Raw genomic sequence first — 17579 nt, 5'->3', positions numbered from 1 at the left:
GAGGGTCCTAGGCAGAGAAATCTGTTTATGCTAGTAAGATTCTGGTCAAATAATACCAAATTCCAGAGATAGGAGTCATCTGACTCAGTCAGGAGAAGGGGGAAAGGCAAGGAGATGGGATCTTCTGGTCCTTAAAACCAGATCCCCCGAAGACTGAAATATTTTTGACGCCAGATCTCTGCCCCCCTAACTCCGACAGTGTTTTTCCCAGACTTAGGCCCAGGCTGATTCTTATTTTGTGTAATTTCACCCGCATCTGGGTCCCTGGCTCCCTCGCAAAGTGGTCGTGAATACAGAATTGGGTCAGGCATCCTTGATATGGGACTCCTGCGGTCGGAGAGAGGCTGCCGATTGGAAGCACAGGCTGCAGGCAGCCGGGACCAGCTTTGAACAGCTCTGGGGGAAATCTTTGGAAACCTGGGGTCCCTGCTGTGAGCCGTTGCGCCAGCCAGGTAACCCCGTTTGCTGCGGGAGGCACCGGCAACCCGCCAGGGAGGTACCCGAAAAGAGAGCATTTCACTCCGACCTCAGGCCTTCCCAGGGGCATCCCTCCAGACTCTGAGGGCCGTCCGCGGGCCGTTTCATTTTTTAATGTGGAATTATGATTGCTATTAATAAACATCGCCGACCCGCAGCCAAGTTGCTTGAACCCTACACTAAGTGACTCCAAAGGACCTCGCCGAATTTCCCCCACACCCAGTGCCCCATTCATCCCTGGCCCTGCTCAGCAATGCCCGTGGCCCCAAGCCGGGCGTCGGAGGGCGGGGTGCGTCTGGCGCCCGGCATCGCTTGAGATGCGAAGCCTCGGGTGGGCCGCACCAAGAGAGCTCCAGCCGCCCCTTCCTGCAGCACCCGCTCCCCCACCCTTTCTGCCCACCGCCTCTTTTTTCTCGTTTGGAGAGAAAAGGAGGTAAAACCCGTTTTATGGGGGAACTTAATTGCGAGCGGGATGCGCTCTCTTTAGAAACGCGTCCTCCCAAATGCTCCCGCCGTCCCATTACCGGAATGGGGACCATTCGGCTGCAGCAGATAGGACTTTCTCCCATTCTTTACTTTTTTATTAGCCAATCAAAGTGGCTTCCGAAAGCTATTTGTGATTTGTGAAAAATAGTATCTTTCAAAATGCTGAGTTGAAGCATCTCGCTCATTTCGCCTTGAATTTATTATTCTAATCTCAGCTGTAGAGACGGGATAATGCAGCTATTAAGTTGGGGGGCAAATTCGTTTCTCTGGATTTTTTTTTTTTTTAATTCTCGGCATTTTATCTCCCTCCCCACTTCATGGCAGAGGCCAAGGGAGGTGCGGGCCTGCAGGGGACCTGGGGGTGAGGGAGGTAGTGAGTGCTCTATAGGGCTTTGGGGGGGACCCTAGGATGGGAGAGTGGTTTGGCCTTCTCCAGCCTCATCTTCCTCAAATGAGATGTCCCACTGGCTGCCTGCCGGCTGCAGAAAGTTACCTCGCCCCAATTAGACCAAACTCGGGACAGGTTGTGCCACAGACGAGAAGTAAAATTTCCGGTGAGCAGCCCGCAGCGCTGTCCCATTCTCCCAGCAGCCCATTGTGAAAAGCTGCGCCAGAGCTTCCTTGTCGTAATTTTTAACTACCTGTTATAAAATTTATGGGTGGGTTTGTAAAAGAAACTAGGTCTCTGCATCCGGCTGAGGGAACTGCTTCCCTTACTGAGGGAGGAAGTTTGGGGAGGGGATGAGGGGCCCCCTATTGGTTGGGGTGGGGCACCCAGCCATGGATGTCCCCCGCACCAGCTCCGTGCGGGATCAAGGAGAGAGCTTTGGGCCTTCAGATCTCCAGCTGGTGACTCGGCTGGGCTGTGACTGGTTGGCAAATAGTCTCTATGGGGGGAATCTATTCTGGGGTCCCCCGCATTGGATTCATCGCCAAAATTATGGGTCTGGAAAAAGGTGGGAGACACCTCAAGTGCTCAGAATTTAGCACAGAAGGTGGAATTTGGGAAAAGATAAGTTTCTTTCTGGGGGGAGGGCCTCCAAGGTGTATCCCAGCTGCTTGGACACCAGCATTTTTCTGAAAAAGGCAGGTGGGTGCTGGTCACCTGACAAGATAGAAAAGGCTTCAAGCTGCCCTGCACCCAAAGCAGGGGGGTGGGGAGTAGGAACCAAGATCTTGGGCCTTAATTTTATTTTTATTTCTAGAAAGATTGGGAGTAATCTGCCATCTAAGCCTAGGAATTGAGGAGACCTGAAACTGGAGATGGTCTAGGAGAAGGAAAAATGTCCTTTTCTCTGAGAAAGGAGCCTGGGGTTGATGGGCACTTTGGGGGTTCTGGTGGCTGCCCCCAACTCTCACCCCTCCTGCTGCATGGGCAGGGCTACCCAGTACGGGTCTAAGCCCTCTCCGTTCTTCAGACCATGGCCAGGTCAGGCTTGGTTATGAGGCTTCCAGCCGCGTGTCCCTCTTGTTCCTGTCTGGGGCTGAACGGGGGCTGCCAGGGCTCCCCACTGGGAAAGATGTAGTTCTCTTCCTAGAAAAAAAGGGTAGGAGTTGGGAGCGCATCCCTTCTCAGTCCCTTCACCCCTCCAGCCGGCCCTGCACCGGCAGTGCCACAAACCTTTGCAAAGCCTCGCTTCCCCCAGATCCAACCTTAATACCCCATTTATATTAAGAAAGATATTTAAAATTCGGCATGGCAAAGGGAGGCGGCCGACTCAGCGCCAGAATCCTTCCTTTCCTCCTCTCGCGTCCCCCTTTTGCCCTTTCTGTGCTAGCCTGGAGCAGCCTGGCCCGTGGGGAGTGGGCGGTGGGTGAGGGTGGGGTGGGGGTCGGGGGATGCTCCCTCTCCGAGAGAATTGGGTAAACATGGCGACCGCGGCGCCCATTTGCACACGCTACACAAATGCATCGCATTCCCGGTTGTTTGCAGAAAATTTACAGCTGAGTAATAAAAGTTTACGATCGACTCACAAGTTGGATTGGCCACAAGAAGTCATGTGGATTCCATCCATGAACGTGAACTTTTTATTGTGGTTTGTCCGTTCGGAGCGCTCCGCAGAACAGTCCTCCCTGTAAGAGCCTAACCATTGCCAGGGAAACCTGCGCTGGGCGCTCCCTTCATTACCAGTATTTTTTTTTATTAATCTGATTAATAATTATTTTCTCCCCCCATTTAATTTTTTTCCTCCCAGGTGGAGTTGCCGGAAGCTGGGGGCACCCGGGGAGGGGGGATGTGGAGGAAGGGGCAGGAGTTGGGGGCACCGCTCTCTCCCTTCCCGATCCTCTAGCCCCCCAAGGGGCAGGAGGAATGCGGGAGCAGGAGTTGAGATAGGGAGCTGCAGATGCCTCCGCCCCTCCCCTCTCCCAGCCTCTCCCTCCTGCCCCCTTCTTGCAACTCTCCTTAATTTTATTTGGCTTTTTGATCATTGGGACTATTTTTTTATTTTTAAATTTATATAAAGTATATATGTGTGTATGGAGCTGAGACAGGCTCGGCAGCGGCACAGAATAAGGGAAGACGAGAAAGAGAGTGGGAGAGAGAGAGAGGCAGAGAGAGAGAGGGAGAGGGAGAGTGACAGCAGCGCCCGGTAAGTGTTTCCTTATTGGTTCAAATATGTAACTAATGGTCCGTAGCTGGGTGGCGGTTTCAAGATAAGGACAGCAGCGGCTTGTCTCGGTTAGAGAGGAGAGGGGGCCTGGCGAGAGGGTGGGCGTGCGGGCAATTAAGGGGAGGAAAAGTGGGGGGAGGATTGGGTTAAGCTGTAATACGGTAGTGTGGGAAGTGTGTTGTCCTGATGTCACTGTGCGCCGAAGTTGGGGCTGGGGGGGGGGGGAGAGGACTGCGCCTGTGGGGCTCAAGGCCGGGGTCTAGTGCGCTGACCCGCTGCCTGATGCCCACCCTGTCCTTACCTATTATAGATCTGCGGCCTCTTGGCTAATGGGACTGGGACGGAGGGGGCCCGGAAGCTCAAACTCCAGGGCAGGAGAGAGAACTGTAGGTTGTAACCATTGCCCCCTGAGCAAAGTCAGCCCCCCAGCCCCCAAACAAACTTTCCAGAGCCCCCTCCTTGCCCGCCGCCCCCTCCCTCCCAGAGAGCGCCACCGCGAGAGCTCACACATGCGCAGTGCGGGCCCAGAGCCGGGCGGCGGAGCAGGAAGAGAGCGCAGCTAGGCTGGCGGCGGGGCCTGTTAATTGGCAATTAGGGGGGAGGCTGTTGGCTGGTGCGCGTCAGCGGAGGAGAGTGCGTCTGCCCACCCCCAGCTCCCGCCCCCACTCGAGCGGACGGAAAGATGGGAGGTGCCCTGCACTGCGGGTGGATGGGTGGGGGTGGGGGTGGGGGACGCGGTACTCAAAAGCCATCTTGTGCTTGGAGAAAAGGGGCCAATCTGCCTTCTCTCACCCGGCCCAGCGTCCCCCACCCCCAGCCGCGGCCACCGTACCCGGGATACCCACTGGGCTGCTTCAGCCGCCTCGCCTGGCTGCTCTGAGCTGGGATCTGCCTTGTCTGGGGCGGAGGTGGGAATTGGGGAGGACCCAGGCTGGCTGGGGACAGGCCCAGGCCTCGCCGGCGGGCGCCTCTTGGATGAGTGGAGGCAGTGAGGACTCAAGGCGTGGCTCGCTCATGGGGTAGGGACGTCAGAATCGGGCGGCCCGGAGGGTCCTGGGCGCTCGGGATCTTCCTAATAATTGGTGCTAATGGCGTGTTGTATGGTCTTAACCCGACACATATGGTTTCATAACACAGTGGCTTAATTTCTTCCAAATGTACGTGGCCCTGAATGTGTTGCAGTTTGATATATGACCCCGCCCTGCTCCCTGGCCTGGGTCCGAGGCGGCCCCTATATGTGTGAGCTTCTCTTTATAAAGGGCGATGCACACACAAACGCTTACACACCCAGGCAGACACACCCCAGAGCTGGGGGAGGGGAGCGCATATTCCTGGAGAGGTCTGAGAGTCTGGGGGCCAGACTCACCTTCAGTCCGAGCTAAGAGCTGCCCCCCACCTCCAATCCTCTCTGGAGGCGCGACTGGGCTTCTCCGCCAAGCCCGAGTGGGGGAGGGGAACGATCCTCGATTTCCTGTTTAAACCTTGACCCGTCGCCTGGGGGTGGGCGGGGGGGAGGAGGTTGGGAGGGAGAACCTGTTTTTATCAAATTCTTAAAAACATAATTCGGCTGCATTCAAATCAAACCCCTTGGGTCCGAGTTGATGGTGAATCTTCTGTCCCCTCCCCCCCACAATCCCCTTCCCTTCCTCTCCTGCCCCCCCAAAATTCCCGTTTCATATCCGACATAAAGGCCTCTGAGGTATTGTCCCGGGGGAAGAAATGGCATTTTCTCTCCCCCTTCCACTCCCCCCCCCCCAATAGGACTTGTGTGTCGGCAGAGGCGTCTGCCGAGGGGCTAATTTCGCGTTCCTTGTTTACGATCGAGAAAAGCGCTTGGCTCTCCCCAAATGGGCCCAGCCCGCCGCCTGCTCAGGCTGCCGCGCGCTCTCCCGCCGCTCCAGTGCGGCCCAGGGCCTGACGCCCCGGGTAGCCATGCCGCGGCCACCGAGACCCCGAGGCTGTGGGACCTGAGAAGGGCAAGGGGAGTGCAGTGGGCCAGTGGAGGGGCCCCCGGAGGCCTGAAAATGGGAGCCTTTCTCCTGGCGTAATGTGGGAACCGCCGACCGGTGAGGCCTCTATTTCTCTCTTTCGCCTGTATTTTGTCTGCCCCCGTTGTCTGCCTACCCCCCCCCGCCCCTGCAGATGGCCGCACTGACTAGAGGGGGGGCACAAGTCTCCTTTGTTCACCCCCCCAAGAAACAGCTTTCGGTGAAGGCCACTCAGGAGAGTGGGGATTCACCTGGGATATTAGAGGGGTCCCCCTCCCTTCGGAGGGGTGGGCCTGGGTAAGGCTGGGGTATTTATCTCAGCCTACAGGGATCTGAACAGATGTGCTGCCGGCGAGATTTCAGGGTGCTAGGGTTCATGGGTGACGGGTTAATGGCACCATCCTGAGGTGTCCTTATATAATATTTTTATCAATTGATTTTCTGTCCCTTCCTGGCTAGGGTCCTGCAGGCCCCCACGTCCTTCACCCCCTAGATCCTCCTCATGAGGCAAGAGGGATGCAGAGAAAGAATAACAGCAGTGACTGACCCTGGTTTTCCAGTTTTCTAGTCTGGCCAGGGGATAAATCCAGCCCCAAACGCCAGCCCCTTCCTTCTCTCCTTACTTTCGATTTTCTTTCCCTTCTTCCTCTCCCACTCTGGTGCGCAAACAGACGCAACAAGAGGGGCCACCAGTGACAACCCTCGGCCTCCTTGTAGGCCAGATTCCCTGTAAATGTGGTCCTTAGTGCAGGAAAGCACTGGTGTGTATATCTAATAATAGCCAGAGCGGCTGAGAATAGAATCTGGCCCGAGGACTCTGCACGCCCAGGACTAAGTCTGGGCAGAGGCACTGAATCTGTGGGTCAGGTTCTGGCAATATTCCTTGGAGCCCAGGGTTCCCCTCTGAGTCCACTCTTTGGGCACCTCAGGCCTGCCCCTTACGGGCTTTGTCAGCCCTGCCACGCACTGTATTCTATGCGCCAGTTCCTAGCTAAGGAGAAATGGGCAGAGCAAACCCTTTCTCTCCCTGGTCTACAGTTGTGATTCCTAGGAAGAATGCGAGCTTGTTTGGAGAAGGCAGCCTTGTTGGGTTGGCTGTTGTGTTCCGAAACCAGGCTTGGTAGCTTTATACACTTATTATAGACGGGCTCAAATGTACAGACTCCGACTTATGCATGAATATATACAGACTCATATTTCCTCGGTGGTTAATTGTATATTACCATGCTTGTATTCGCTCAAACACCTTTTTATGTGCATGCAAAATTTTGTTAGATGGGATTGGGCTCAAGGAGGCATGGGGTGCACCAAGAAGGCCCTCTGTGCATGCTGTCCTGGAAATGTGTGCGTGCTGGAATCGGAGTATGCGGGTTCCAGTAACCGACGGATGCCACAAAGGCTTTCTCAGACCTTATTGCCTTCACTGTCCAAGCAGCTGGGCTGGGGAAATATTGAATCCCTTCTGCTTTCTCTCCACACCTCCCCCCAGACTTCCTCAACTCAGAGGCTGTTTGCCAGAGGAACACTGTGGTGTTGAAAGTGAGTTTTGTGGGAAACTCTTTTTGTGGGTAAGGTAGACCCTTGGAGCGGTTCTGAGCAGTTGGCTAGGCCCTGGTGCTTGCAGCCTTGCTGGGACAGTGAAGGAGATCTGAGTGGTTAATAAGGTGGCCTCTGAGCAGTGGTCTGAGGCAGCTGTTGGAAGAGGCTGGTGGAGAAGGCCAGACGGAATGCGTAGGGGTACAGTGAACATCTATCCCCACTCCCGCCCCTGCTCACCGGACCCCAGATTTGCCTGTGTCCTCTGTGGGGCAGATTAGGGGCTCTCTAAGCTTGCCAAATACCTAGATTTGGTTACTGGTGGGACTTCGTTTTAATTCTGTCTCTGCTACCGAAGAAGCTGGGGAGAAGGCTGACAGGGCAGCGCCGGAGAAGCTGGGTCTAGCTGCCTGTGGGCCTGGAGCACTGAATGTGCGCCGCGGCTGGGAATTCCCAGCCTCCCTTCCTAGCCTTTCTCCCTGCCGGGGCCAGGAGAAGACAGAGCAGGGGAGAATATGAATGTCGTGAACCACTCCTGAAAGAGAGTAAGGCCAGGAAAGGGGGTAGTGGGGTTTTCCTCCACTCCCTAGGCAATCAGGTTCCTCCCAAGACTTTCCTGTCCAGACACGCTGCTGCGGGTGCGGAGTCGTGCAGCTTTCTTCCAGCTTCTCCTGCCCGCACTGGGGGCAGCCTCGGGCTTTTGGCCCTCGGCCATGCCTGGGTGCTGGGGTGACACTACCCCCAAATTGTGCCCCTCACCCGGCCCACGGCCTCTGCCACGGTGGCTGCGGCCGCCCCTGTTTATTGTGTCTGTGAGTTGTTTACTTGTTTTGTCTACTGCCACCCTGCGTCAGAAACCCGCCAAACCAGCAAACTCACCCAGGAGAACAAAGTGCGGCGCTATCCTGTGCTCCCTGTGCTCCCTCCCCTTTCCGGCACCCTGCTCCCGCCATTACCTCCTCCCTCACTCTTCCTCTCCCAGGAAAGCAGAACTCGTCCTAAAATAGGGCAGCTGTTTATAGGGTTGGGGGAATTATGGGGACACCATAAACCTCCGGGTGTCCTGGTGGTAGAGAGACTTAGAGCCGCCCTCCCCTTGCCTCGGGCTTTTCTTCCTTCCCCCTGGCAACTGCTTGGTTAAGGGGGCCACAGTCATTGAGAAAGCTGAGTCCCCCTCACCCCACTCCTCCACTCCTTTCTGCAGGAGTTTTCCCTGAGACACAGGTTGTTGGGTTTTAAATCAGGGTAATGTTGGCAGATTCATAAAACTAGATAAAGCATGTCGTTCTCCCCTCACCCTCCCTTCTCCTCAGCCCCCCAAAATAGCAGTGAATTTAAGCAAATCCTACAAAATTAAATTGCCCCTTCGCTAAAGATCCTATAAATCTCCAATCCCGCCAGGTGTAGAGTCGGAGAGGCTGCTGTTCGCCTCTAATTTTGCTCCTGGCTATCAAATCTAAAAGAGTATCATCGAAGTTAAGTAATATTCTCGTTTCTGAAATTAATTCCCCCCTCCCCGTCTCTCTCTCTCTTTTCGCCAGTGCAGATTAAATGGTTCTCTCAGATCCGCAAACAGTAAAGGATAAAATTATTTATAGGGAAATGAGGACGATGTTTCATTGTTGGCTTATGGTTCCAGAACGTAATAACATTTTATTTTCAAGGGAGAGAACTTAGGCCAGGGGAAAAAGAAAAAAAGTGAGGAGAGGCAGGGCACCCCCACACAAAACTCCTACTGTATATAACTTAATATGACGTTTACCATTTCCTCATGACAACTCACTGTGACGTCATAAATGCCGTGCTCCTGAATTTTACAATTCTCTTAAACCTCCGAAGTGGGTCCAAGCAGTGCTTAGTGTGGAGGAGTATAAGAAAAGCCAGGAAGTTGGGGATCCTTTGGCCCCATTCCGGGGACCAAAAATATTCTAGATTTTCATTTTTCCTCCTGGGCCAACCAGGGCCAACCAGGGCCACTTGCTTTTCCTCCCTGAAATGTTACTCAGCATCTGAGTTCCCTCCCCATTCCCAGTGGGGATGAGATACTCGTCTGAGGTTCTCTTGCATGCCCTCTCTTCAGCTGATATTCAGCTGCGTGGGACAGAGGTGGGACGCTCGGGGGCCAAGCCCCCAAAAGCCAGAAATGATTTCTTCCAATGATGAGCCCAAAGGGGCTCAGGGCTGAGTGGGATGGGACAGAGACGCTCGGGATCTATTTTACTTTTGAACCTTCAGTTGGTGAAGTGAATTGAGAAGCTAAACAAATAACATTGTGGGAGCGTGTGTGCTGATGGTATAGCTGTGTCCACTGGAGTGGTGGTAAAGAAAGGTCAGGCAGAAGTCTGGAAAGAGAGAAGGAGGAGAGAAAATGTGACGGGAGTTAGCAGAGCCTCCCCATGTACCTTTCTTCTATAATTGCAAATAAAGCAAACGCAGCTTGGGCAGCCTCTCAAACGTCTTAGGTCAAACGAGAATTTGCCAGCCCAGGCCTCAGAGGTGTTTGGGGCAGTTCTCAGGCGTTTGACATACCCCATCTGGCCTTGTCCTCCTTCCCCCTCCCCGACCCCCAACTCCATTTAGCTGGCCAGCCTGGGCCCTGTCCCTAGAATATAAGCACCCCCAAATGGGATCCATTTCCGGGTTGGATGTGTTACATTTCACCTTCTCCAAGTGTCTCCATGCCTGAACTTTGAAAGGAGGAGGAACATTCTGTTTTGGAATGCAATGTGCATATGGGGAGGTATGTGCTCAGACTACTTCCCCCACCGTATCTATGAGAAACTGGAGGCTCCTTGGGTGAGCTATGCTTTGGTGTCCCCAAGCAGACCCAGTTCCCCGCATTCAGGTTCTCTGGCGGATTTGGAGACTCTCTTTGCAATCCTTTTACTCCGGATTCTATGGAGATCAAAGGAACTCCTACACAAAACACTGGGCATTTGGGGTAGGATTTATTTTTTAATTTTTAAGTTAAAAAATTCTGATCATAAGCCAGTCGGGCCAACTGAGCAATCGCTCTAGAACAGCAAAGCCCTAACCAAACAGTGCGGTTGTAAGGTGAGCTGAACAATTATTGAAACTGGGCTTTCTCTGCAAGAGGGGTTTCAGCCCTTGCCCAGGGGCACAAAAAGGGCTGGTGGAGCCACCGCCCTTCCCCTGCTCTCAAAATCAAGAATTGGCAGGGGTGAGTGGGGCAGCTGCAGTGGCTTCCAGGCAGCCAAGCGCCCAGGCCGAGCGCTGAGTCCTGCGGCTGTGGTGTCCAGGTCCTTGAGCAGCCTCCGGAGGCGCCGAGCTGTAGCTGGTGGCGCCGGCAGCCAGAAATGGAGTGTGTGTATCTGTGTGCAAGGCTGGGTGAGTCACAGACATCTGCGCAGAGTTGGGGGACCTAGGAAAAGAGAGAAGACTGGCAGAACACAAACTAGCCAGGACCTCTGGAAAAGACTGTCCCCCAGTAACCATTCCAGACCTCATCCCTCTCACTTCAGATACCCTTCCCCAAGAAATTAATATATTTTCCAGAGCAGAGTGGAAAGCAAAGGCAGACAAGAGGAGGCCTGCCCACGAACCCCTTCCCAGCCAGAGTCCAGTCATACCCACCTTCTCTCCCCAGTTCAGAGCGACACAGGCTCCCAGCCCCTGGCCTGGAGCAGGCTAAGGCTGGGGTAGGAGCGCTTGACTCATTCTGGGAAACCTTCCAGTGCCCAGCCTCCAAAGCACCCCTTAGCCTTGGGGACTCCAGGCCAGTGACTACCCACCCACCCCACCCCCCCGCCCCGTGCAGGCCTATGGCGCCTGCAGTAAGTTCCTCTCCTATAATTAGCGCTCATGAGAAGCATGTGTTTTGGACTGGGGAGATGGGGGGACTGGAGCAGCGAACAGCAACTTTCCCCCTTTATTCCTTTTCTGGTTTTTTTTTTTTTTTTTTTTTTTTTGAATTCTGTTTTCGAATCCACTAATTACAGCTCCGAAAGCGAAAATCTGCTCTCGCCGCCAAACCCCCTCGGAATGCCTGATTCCGGAGGCCCAAGGGGCAGAGCTACTCCTAGACCTGCGGGCCTGATGGGGGTGTTCTCTGATTGCTCTAGGCTTGTTTTATAGAAACAAAGAACAAGTCCCCCCCTTCCCAGGACTTGTGCATATTTACAGAGCTCAACTGCAGTTTTAATAAAACATCTGTTCTTGCTTCTGCTGATGAGTTTCCATAATTGTTTTCAGACAAATTTAACCGGAAAATATAAATATATTTAGAAAAACCCAAGTCCCAGCTATCCCCCCATAGACACTCGTTCTTTTGCCAAAAAAATAAAATTAACATAAAATGAGAAAAGGAAAATATAATCCAATGGAGGGAAGATCGGGCTCATCTGACCTGCTCTCCCCCCTTGGAGCGAATCCTTCCAGCAAATTTCAGCTGCATAATTAAAGATCTGCCTGAAAGAAGGAGGCTTCTTTTTTTCAGGAATGGAAGGTGATGGCGGAGAGTATGATGGAAATTAATTTTGCCAAAAATCTTTAAGCAGTGGGGGAATTTATTTGTATTTCTGCTTCCCCTTCTCTCCCCCTTCCAGCATTTCTGCCTTTTTCCCCCAGCAGCTGGTTTCTGTTCATTATAAATCGGCGAGACCTTTCAGTCTCTGCCCTCTGTTTAGGGACGTAATAAAACACTTAACTTTCCGGGGCTGAGACTTACATTCTGCTCCTCAGGTCGCCCACCCCCGCGCCCACTACTTTCAGGCCCCAAAGGAGACTCTCCCCAATTTGGGGGCCCCTTTCCCCTCCAGACTTTGTTTAGGAGGGGCTCAAGGAAACCCAGGCATCCTTGCTGGGGGGCTGCAGCACATGCTTCCCCAGAAGCCCCTTCTTTCTCCTAAGATCCTTCCTTTCCCCACCCCCCCAAAAGAGATCTAAAAATGCATAGAAAATCAACACTCGTTGAAAGTGAAACCTCATTAAGACATCCTATCTTCCATCATTCAATTTGTTGTACATTGCAGCATTTAATATCTTGAAGGAAATATCACTGACATGATTTATCCCTCTAGCAATCTCTCTGAAATGGGGGGGGGGGATGGAGGGAATTTACTCTCTTCCGGCCTGTTCTATGTGTTACACTGCTACCCTTAGGGCAGAAGTGAGGCTGGGAACTCTGAGAGTGGCTACTTGTGTCCAGGGGTGCGCTGACTTGTTTCTTAGCTCAGCCCCCTGGGTCTTCCCCCCCTCCCCCTAGTTCTTTCTCGCTCTACCTCTTGCCCTCCAGGGGGCCTGGAGCCCCAGCCAGCTGTTGAAAACCTCTGTCCGGGCATGCCATGAATTGGAGGACAGCTGGATTCTAGAGCAAAAGGCAAGTCACGCTAGTGTCTCTGTTCATATACCTGCCATGTCACCCCCTAACCAGATGACTCATCTCCAAATTTCTTTCTTAATTTGGAACCCTCCTCTACCCTTTCACTTTTATCTCCTTGAGCAGAAGAAAGTATGGTCCAAGAGGGGGAACATTTACAATGATAGGGGTCTTCCCCCACCCTTTTAAATACCAACAAATTTCCCTCCTTTCTGAAGGATTGGGGCTGTATTTTTAAAAGCCAACACAAATTGTCCAGCAGGAAGACTCTTCAGTCCCCTAACAAGGTTCATGTATTAGCTAACATGTTGTCTCCACCAGCTCCTACACACTGTCTGCTTTTGGGTTCGAAACTTTATTTTTCCCCCCTAGCGACACTCCAGGGAAACCTTAACGTTACAGAAGATGAATAAACGAGTTTTTTCCCAGCGTAGTCCCGTTTATGGCTTTATTGCTACCCATTGATTACTCTGCTTTGTTACACAGAAGGAAAAGATCATAAAATCCGGAGACATCCGGGTTCTTGTTATAGTCAGCCCCCCCCTCAAAATGGTGAGGAGAAAATATGAGCTTCCACCGCTCCCTTCGCTAGCCCCACCACCCCCTCTTTGTCAGCTCAAAGCATTTTCAGCCTATGTCACGATATCAAATTAAGTTTGGATTCATCAGGAGAAAAACTCCATCTGCACACCTTCCGCTGTTTCAGTTTGCCCACTGCGGCTCCCTCAGAAGCCTGGAACTCAGCTGCCTTTTCCTAACCTTCTCTTCCTTTTTCTCAGCCCCAATGTGGAGAGAAAATGGGGGTAGGGGTTGCTGAGAGGCCCGGCTCCGCCAGGTGTGGCTGGCCCTTGAGTGAGAGCTCCCCAGGAGCCCTTTGCTGGAATCTCCCAAGCCCCGGAGCTCAGGTCCAGGGTGCCTCTCTTGGCGGGGCAGAGTCCGGAGGGGCCTGGGGGCTTCTGACTTGCGCAGGGGCTTGAGCCTGCAGACGCTCGCTGTCCTTCAGAGCCCCCCCAGCCTTCTCTTTCTGCCTGGATCCTGTGTGAATCACCCCAGCGGCCCTCGTTGGCTCCAAATCATAAATTCTCACCAACATAAACAGGAGTTGATGTGTCTAGAAAGACCCTCAGAGTTCTTTCTTCTGCCTTCCTTTCTTCCTTTTCCTCTCTCTCTCCCACCTTTTGCTTCTTTCTCTCTCTTTTCCATTGTATTTTTATACATTTTTCCCTTTTAGGCAAAAGTGCTGCAAGAGTTTCCCCCAAAAGGGTGTTCTGAGAGGCAGAAGGGGGCTAAGAGGATGAAGAAGCAAATGCATGGCCCCTTTGCCCACTTCAGCTCTGCCACTGTGTCCTGAAGTCTCATCCTTACTCCTTTAGACCTCCTTGCTCCCTACATTTCCCTTCCACCTAAGACTATCAGCCACACTCTCCTTCCTCTGAGCACTGTGTTTTATGCAGTTTCTTTCTACTTTTGATTTTTTTTTTTTAAATTTTGGGGGGGAAAAGTACTGGTTTAGTGATGAGGACTCACTCCATGGAGGGTCAAAGTAGGATTTCCTGTAGGATTTCTGGGGATTCCCCCTGAGCTGGGAAGGGGCTCTTCCCACAGAAAAATCAGGATGTAATTTTAGAAGGGGGGGAGATATAAAAGATGAAATCAGATTGAAAATAGAGGGATTTCTCCAGACCTGGCTCTGGCCACAGCACAGCAAAGTTAGCAGGGGCTGAGAGATTTCCTAGCAGTGCAGCTCTTCTTCCCTGGGCCCCAAGGCCCTGCTAATGCATATTCACCCTTCTTCACCTCCAAATCAGTTCCCTAACATATATATTTTTAAAAGAAATCTAAGTCTTACTTTCAAAGCACACACTTAGTCTCAACTAGGGAATCAACAGAAGCAGAAGCGATTTTTTTCCCCCTTCTTGACATCTGGCTTGCGATTGGCTGGAAGGGGGTCAGCTGACTTTGTCATTTTGTCTGTCCTGGATTGGAGCCGTCCCTATAACCATCTAGTTCCGAGTACAAACTGGAGACAGAAATAAATATTAAAGAAATCATAGCCCGACCAGGTAAAGGCAAAGGGATGAATTCCTACTTCACTAACCCTTCCTTATCCTGCCACCTCGCCGGGGGCCAGGACGTCCTCCCCAACGTCGCCCTCAATTCCACCGCCTATGATCCAGTGAGGCATTTCTCGACCTATGGAGCAGCCGTTGCCCAGAACCGGATCTACTCGACTCCCTTTTATTCGCCACAGGAGAATGTCGTGTTCAGTTCCAGCCGGGGGCCGTATGACTATGGATCTAATTCCTTTTACCAGGAGAAAGACATGCTCTCAAACTGCAGACAAAACACCTTAGGACATAACACACAGACCTCAATCGCTCAGGATTTTAGTTCTGAGCAGGGCAGGACTGCGCCCCAGGACCAGAAAGCCAGTATCCAGATTTACCCCTGGATGCAGCGAATGAATTCGCACAGTGGTGAGTTTTACAGCTCCGAGATATAAATTAAATAAACTGAACTGGCTTTATGACCGGCTTCCCTAGAAGAACGGGCGGAGAGAGTTTTTTATGGCCCCATAAAAACAATCACGCTCGTCTCCTCGCCGACGCCGAGACAGGGCCCCCTCTTCTGCCCCCTCTGCTCGCCTCCCGCTTGCTCGCAGGGGCCTGGCCCCCTCGGCCCCTGACGGATTGGAGGGCTCTAAGGCAAACTGAGGGGGCAGGAACAGGGCAGGGTATGAGGGGAGGGGGCAGGGGGTGGGGAGCCCACCCAAAGTCAAGTCAGGCTGAGAAGAAGGGAGGAGGGAGAATAGGGGGCAGAGAAGTGGGGAGAAGTTTCCAAGGAGCTAGGGTGCTTGGGGAGGTGGGGGAGCCCAGTTGTTGAGAAATGGGGCCCTCATCCCCAGTGTTTGGAATTTTTCAAAAACCAGTTTTTAGACTTACAGCTTTCTGCCTGGTTCTTGCCCCCCCCCCCCCACCTTTCTTTGGGACACTCACCTACCAACATATGGTGGGGGACTGAATGAAGTTGGGCTCCTGGCTGTACCCCCAGTGGGGGTGGGGCAGGGCAAAAGGGAGAAGGCTGAGGTCCGAGGGGGCCCGTGAGCTGCTGGCCAAGTTGGGAGGGTCAGGACTTTGCTAGGCTAAATCGTCTACGGAGGATGCCTCGCTGATTGTTTTTAGTGTGTTTTGTGCCCGGATCTCTAGGGGTCGGCTATGGAGCGGACCGGAGGCGCGGTCGCCAGATCTACTCGCGGTACCAGACCCTGGAACTGGAGAAGGAATTTCACTTCAACCGCTACCTAACGCGGCGCCGGCGCATCGAGATCGCCAACGCGCTCTGCCTGACCGAGCGACAGATCAAAATCTGGTTCCAGAACCGCCGGATGAAGTGGAAAAAAGAATCTAATCTCACGTCCACGCTCTCAGGGGGCGGCGGAGGGGCCGCGGCCGACAGCCTGGGCGGAAAAGAGGAAAAGCGGGAAGAGACAGAAGAGGAGAAGCAGAAAGAGTGACCAGGACTGTCCCTGCCACCCCTCTCTCTCCTTCTCCCTTGCTACCCCCCCCAATTCCCTCCTAATCACACACTCTATATTTATCACTGGCACAACTGATGTGTTTTGACTCCCTAAAACAAAATTAGGGAGTCAAATATGGACCTGAAAGTCAACTCTGGACCCCCTCCCTCACCGCACAAACTCTCTTTGACCACGCGCCTCCTCCTCCTTGCTCCCTCGCTAGCTCGTTCTCGGCTCGTCTGCAGGCCCCTTCCCCCTCCCAGGCCTTGGGGGCTCCGTCCCTGAACCTCGCTTCAGACTCCACAGATCTCCCTCCAAATGAGGACTTGGCCTCCCACCCCCTCGGCGCCTCCACCCCCGCCCCTGCGCAGAGAGCCGGCTCCCGGGCCGGGGCCTCCGCTCCGGGGCCTCAGGGTCCGGCCTGGCAGCCGCGGAGAGCGGGAGGCCCAAGGAGGGCGCGTCGTGGCCCCACAGCAACCCCCAGGGCCTCCCCGCAGCCCCTGCCCGGCCCCTCTGCCCCAGCAAATGCCCAGCCCAGGCAAATTGTATTTAAAGAATCCTGGGGGTCATTATGGCATATTACAAACTGTGACCGTTTCTGTGTGAATATTTTTAGCTGTATTTGTGGTCTCTGTATTTATATTTATGTTTAGCACCGTCCGTGTTCCACTCCCATCTTAAAAGGGGGGAAAAAAAGAGGGAAAATTACAAAAAGAGAGAAAAAAAAGTGAATGACGTTTGTTTAGCCAGTAGGAGAAAAAAATAAATTAAAAAAATCCCCCTCGTGTTACCCTCCTGTATAAATCCGACCTCTGGATCCGTTCTCGAATATTTAATAAAACTGATATTATTTTTAAAAGTTTATATCGGGATTTCTGTTAATTCGCTCGTCCGCCGGCCTGGGGTGAAAGTTGGAGCAGGCTCCGAGCGCTCCCGCGTCTGCCCGCCGCCTGCAAGCCCCCAGCCCCCTGCGCTCGTCTTTCCCGGGAGCCCGGCGCAGAGCCGGGGCCTCCCCGGTCTCCTGGTGAACGCGCTAGGGGGGCTGGGAAGCCTCTCTGGGCTTCCCAGCGGAGCAACACACTCACCCCGCAAAAAAGGCCGCATAGGATCTCGTTGGGGGTGGGGGGCGGGAAGCCTGGGTTGCTCGGATTGGTTTCCAGCCCCACACAGGCCTTTCTTCCTGCCTGTGGTAGTCTGGGGTCCTCGGCTTCTGAACCCCGAGCCCCCAAGGGCCAGAAAAGAAGCATTCTTCAGGTACCAGGGTCTCCCCCGTCCACTCCCCGGAGTGAGGAGGGGGGCGCCGCGTGAGCAGCCCCCAGCCAGCGCCAGGCCGACTGTTGCGAAACGTGGCGGAGGCGGAGAGCCGAGGGGAAAGAGAAGACCGCGGGATTTGAGCCCTTCCGCAGGGATTGAGCGATTCAAGGACATCTCGAAAAAGAAAGCCTGGAAACTGAGCCTGCTCTGGGACTCCTGACAGGGCTGGGACAAAATTCCTTCTTCCTTACAGCCCCAGTCGCAGTCTGGTTCCTTACTCCTTTGCCTCTCAAACTCGGCGGGTGAGGAGCTCAGCCAGACCCTAACACTTTCCCCAGCTCAGGCCTTCTCTCCTTAAGCCCAGCCAGAGA

At 53.5% G+C, this 17579-nt stretch overlaps 1 protein-coding gene and 1 long non-coding RNA gene across 6 annotated transcripts in view; one reads left to right on the top strand and one right to left on the bottom strand.

Moving 5' to 3' along the window:
• Positions 1–16818, top strand: part of HOXC6 (homeobox C6) — a 35733-nt gene extending 18915 nt beyond the window's left edge. Inside the window, exons 1-3 of one of the 4 annotated variants that reach the window (XM_064591155.1) lie at positions 3219–3554; positions 14569–14914; positions 15644–16818. In XM_064591155.1, coding sequence (XP_064447225.1) covers positions 14761–14914; positions 15644–15951 — 462 coding nt within the window. In that variant the 5' untranslated portion in view covers positions 3219–3554; positions 14569–14760 and the 3' untranslated portion in view covers positions 15952–16818. Of the gene's footprint in view, positions 1–3218; positions 3555–12125; positions 14915–15619 lie in introns of those variants that run through there. The other 3 variants (XM_054507031.2, XM_054507029.2, XM_045873295.3) reach the window with 3 other exon arrangements.
• LOC123843687 (uncharacterized) lies at positions 10042–17329 on the bottom strand. 2 transcript variants are annotated; one of them, XR_008505969.1, is made up of 2 exons: positions 17040–17329; positions 10042–10481 (listed from the first exon to the last, which is right to left on the bottom strand). It is a non-coding gene; the product is annotated as an uncharacterized LOC123843687 (long non-coding RNA). The 2 variants fall into 2 exon arrangements; XR_006790626.3 differs by lacking the exon at positions 17040–17329 and adding an exon at positions 10694–10811.
• Between the last annotated feature and the right edge of the window lie 250 nt (positions 17330–17579).

This window comes from Mirounga angustirostris, unplaced genomic scaffold (assembly GCF_029215605.1).
Source record: "Mirounga angustirostris isolate CCGP_5_RB_7025 unplaced genomic scaffold, mMirAng1.0.hap1 SCAF_5, whole genome shotgun sequence".
Classification (NCBI taxonomy): Eukaryota; Metazoa; Chordata; class Mammalia; order Carnivora; family Phocidae; genus Mirounga; species Mirounga angustirostris.
The sequence above is the reverse complement of the archived record's forward strand: the minus strand, read 5'-3'. Positions and strand labels throughout refer to the sequence as shown.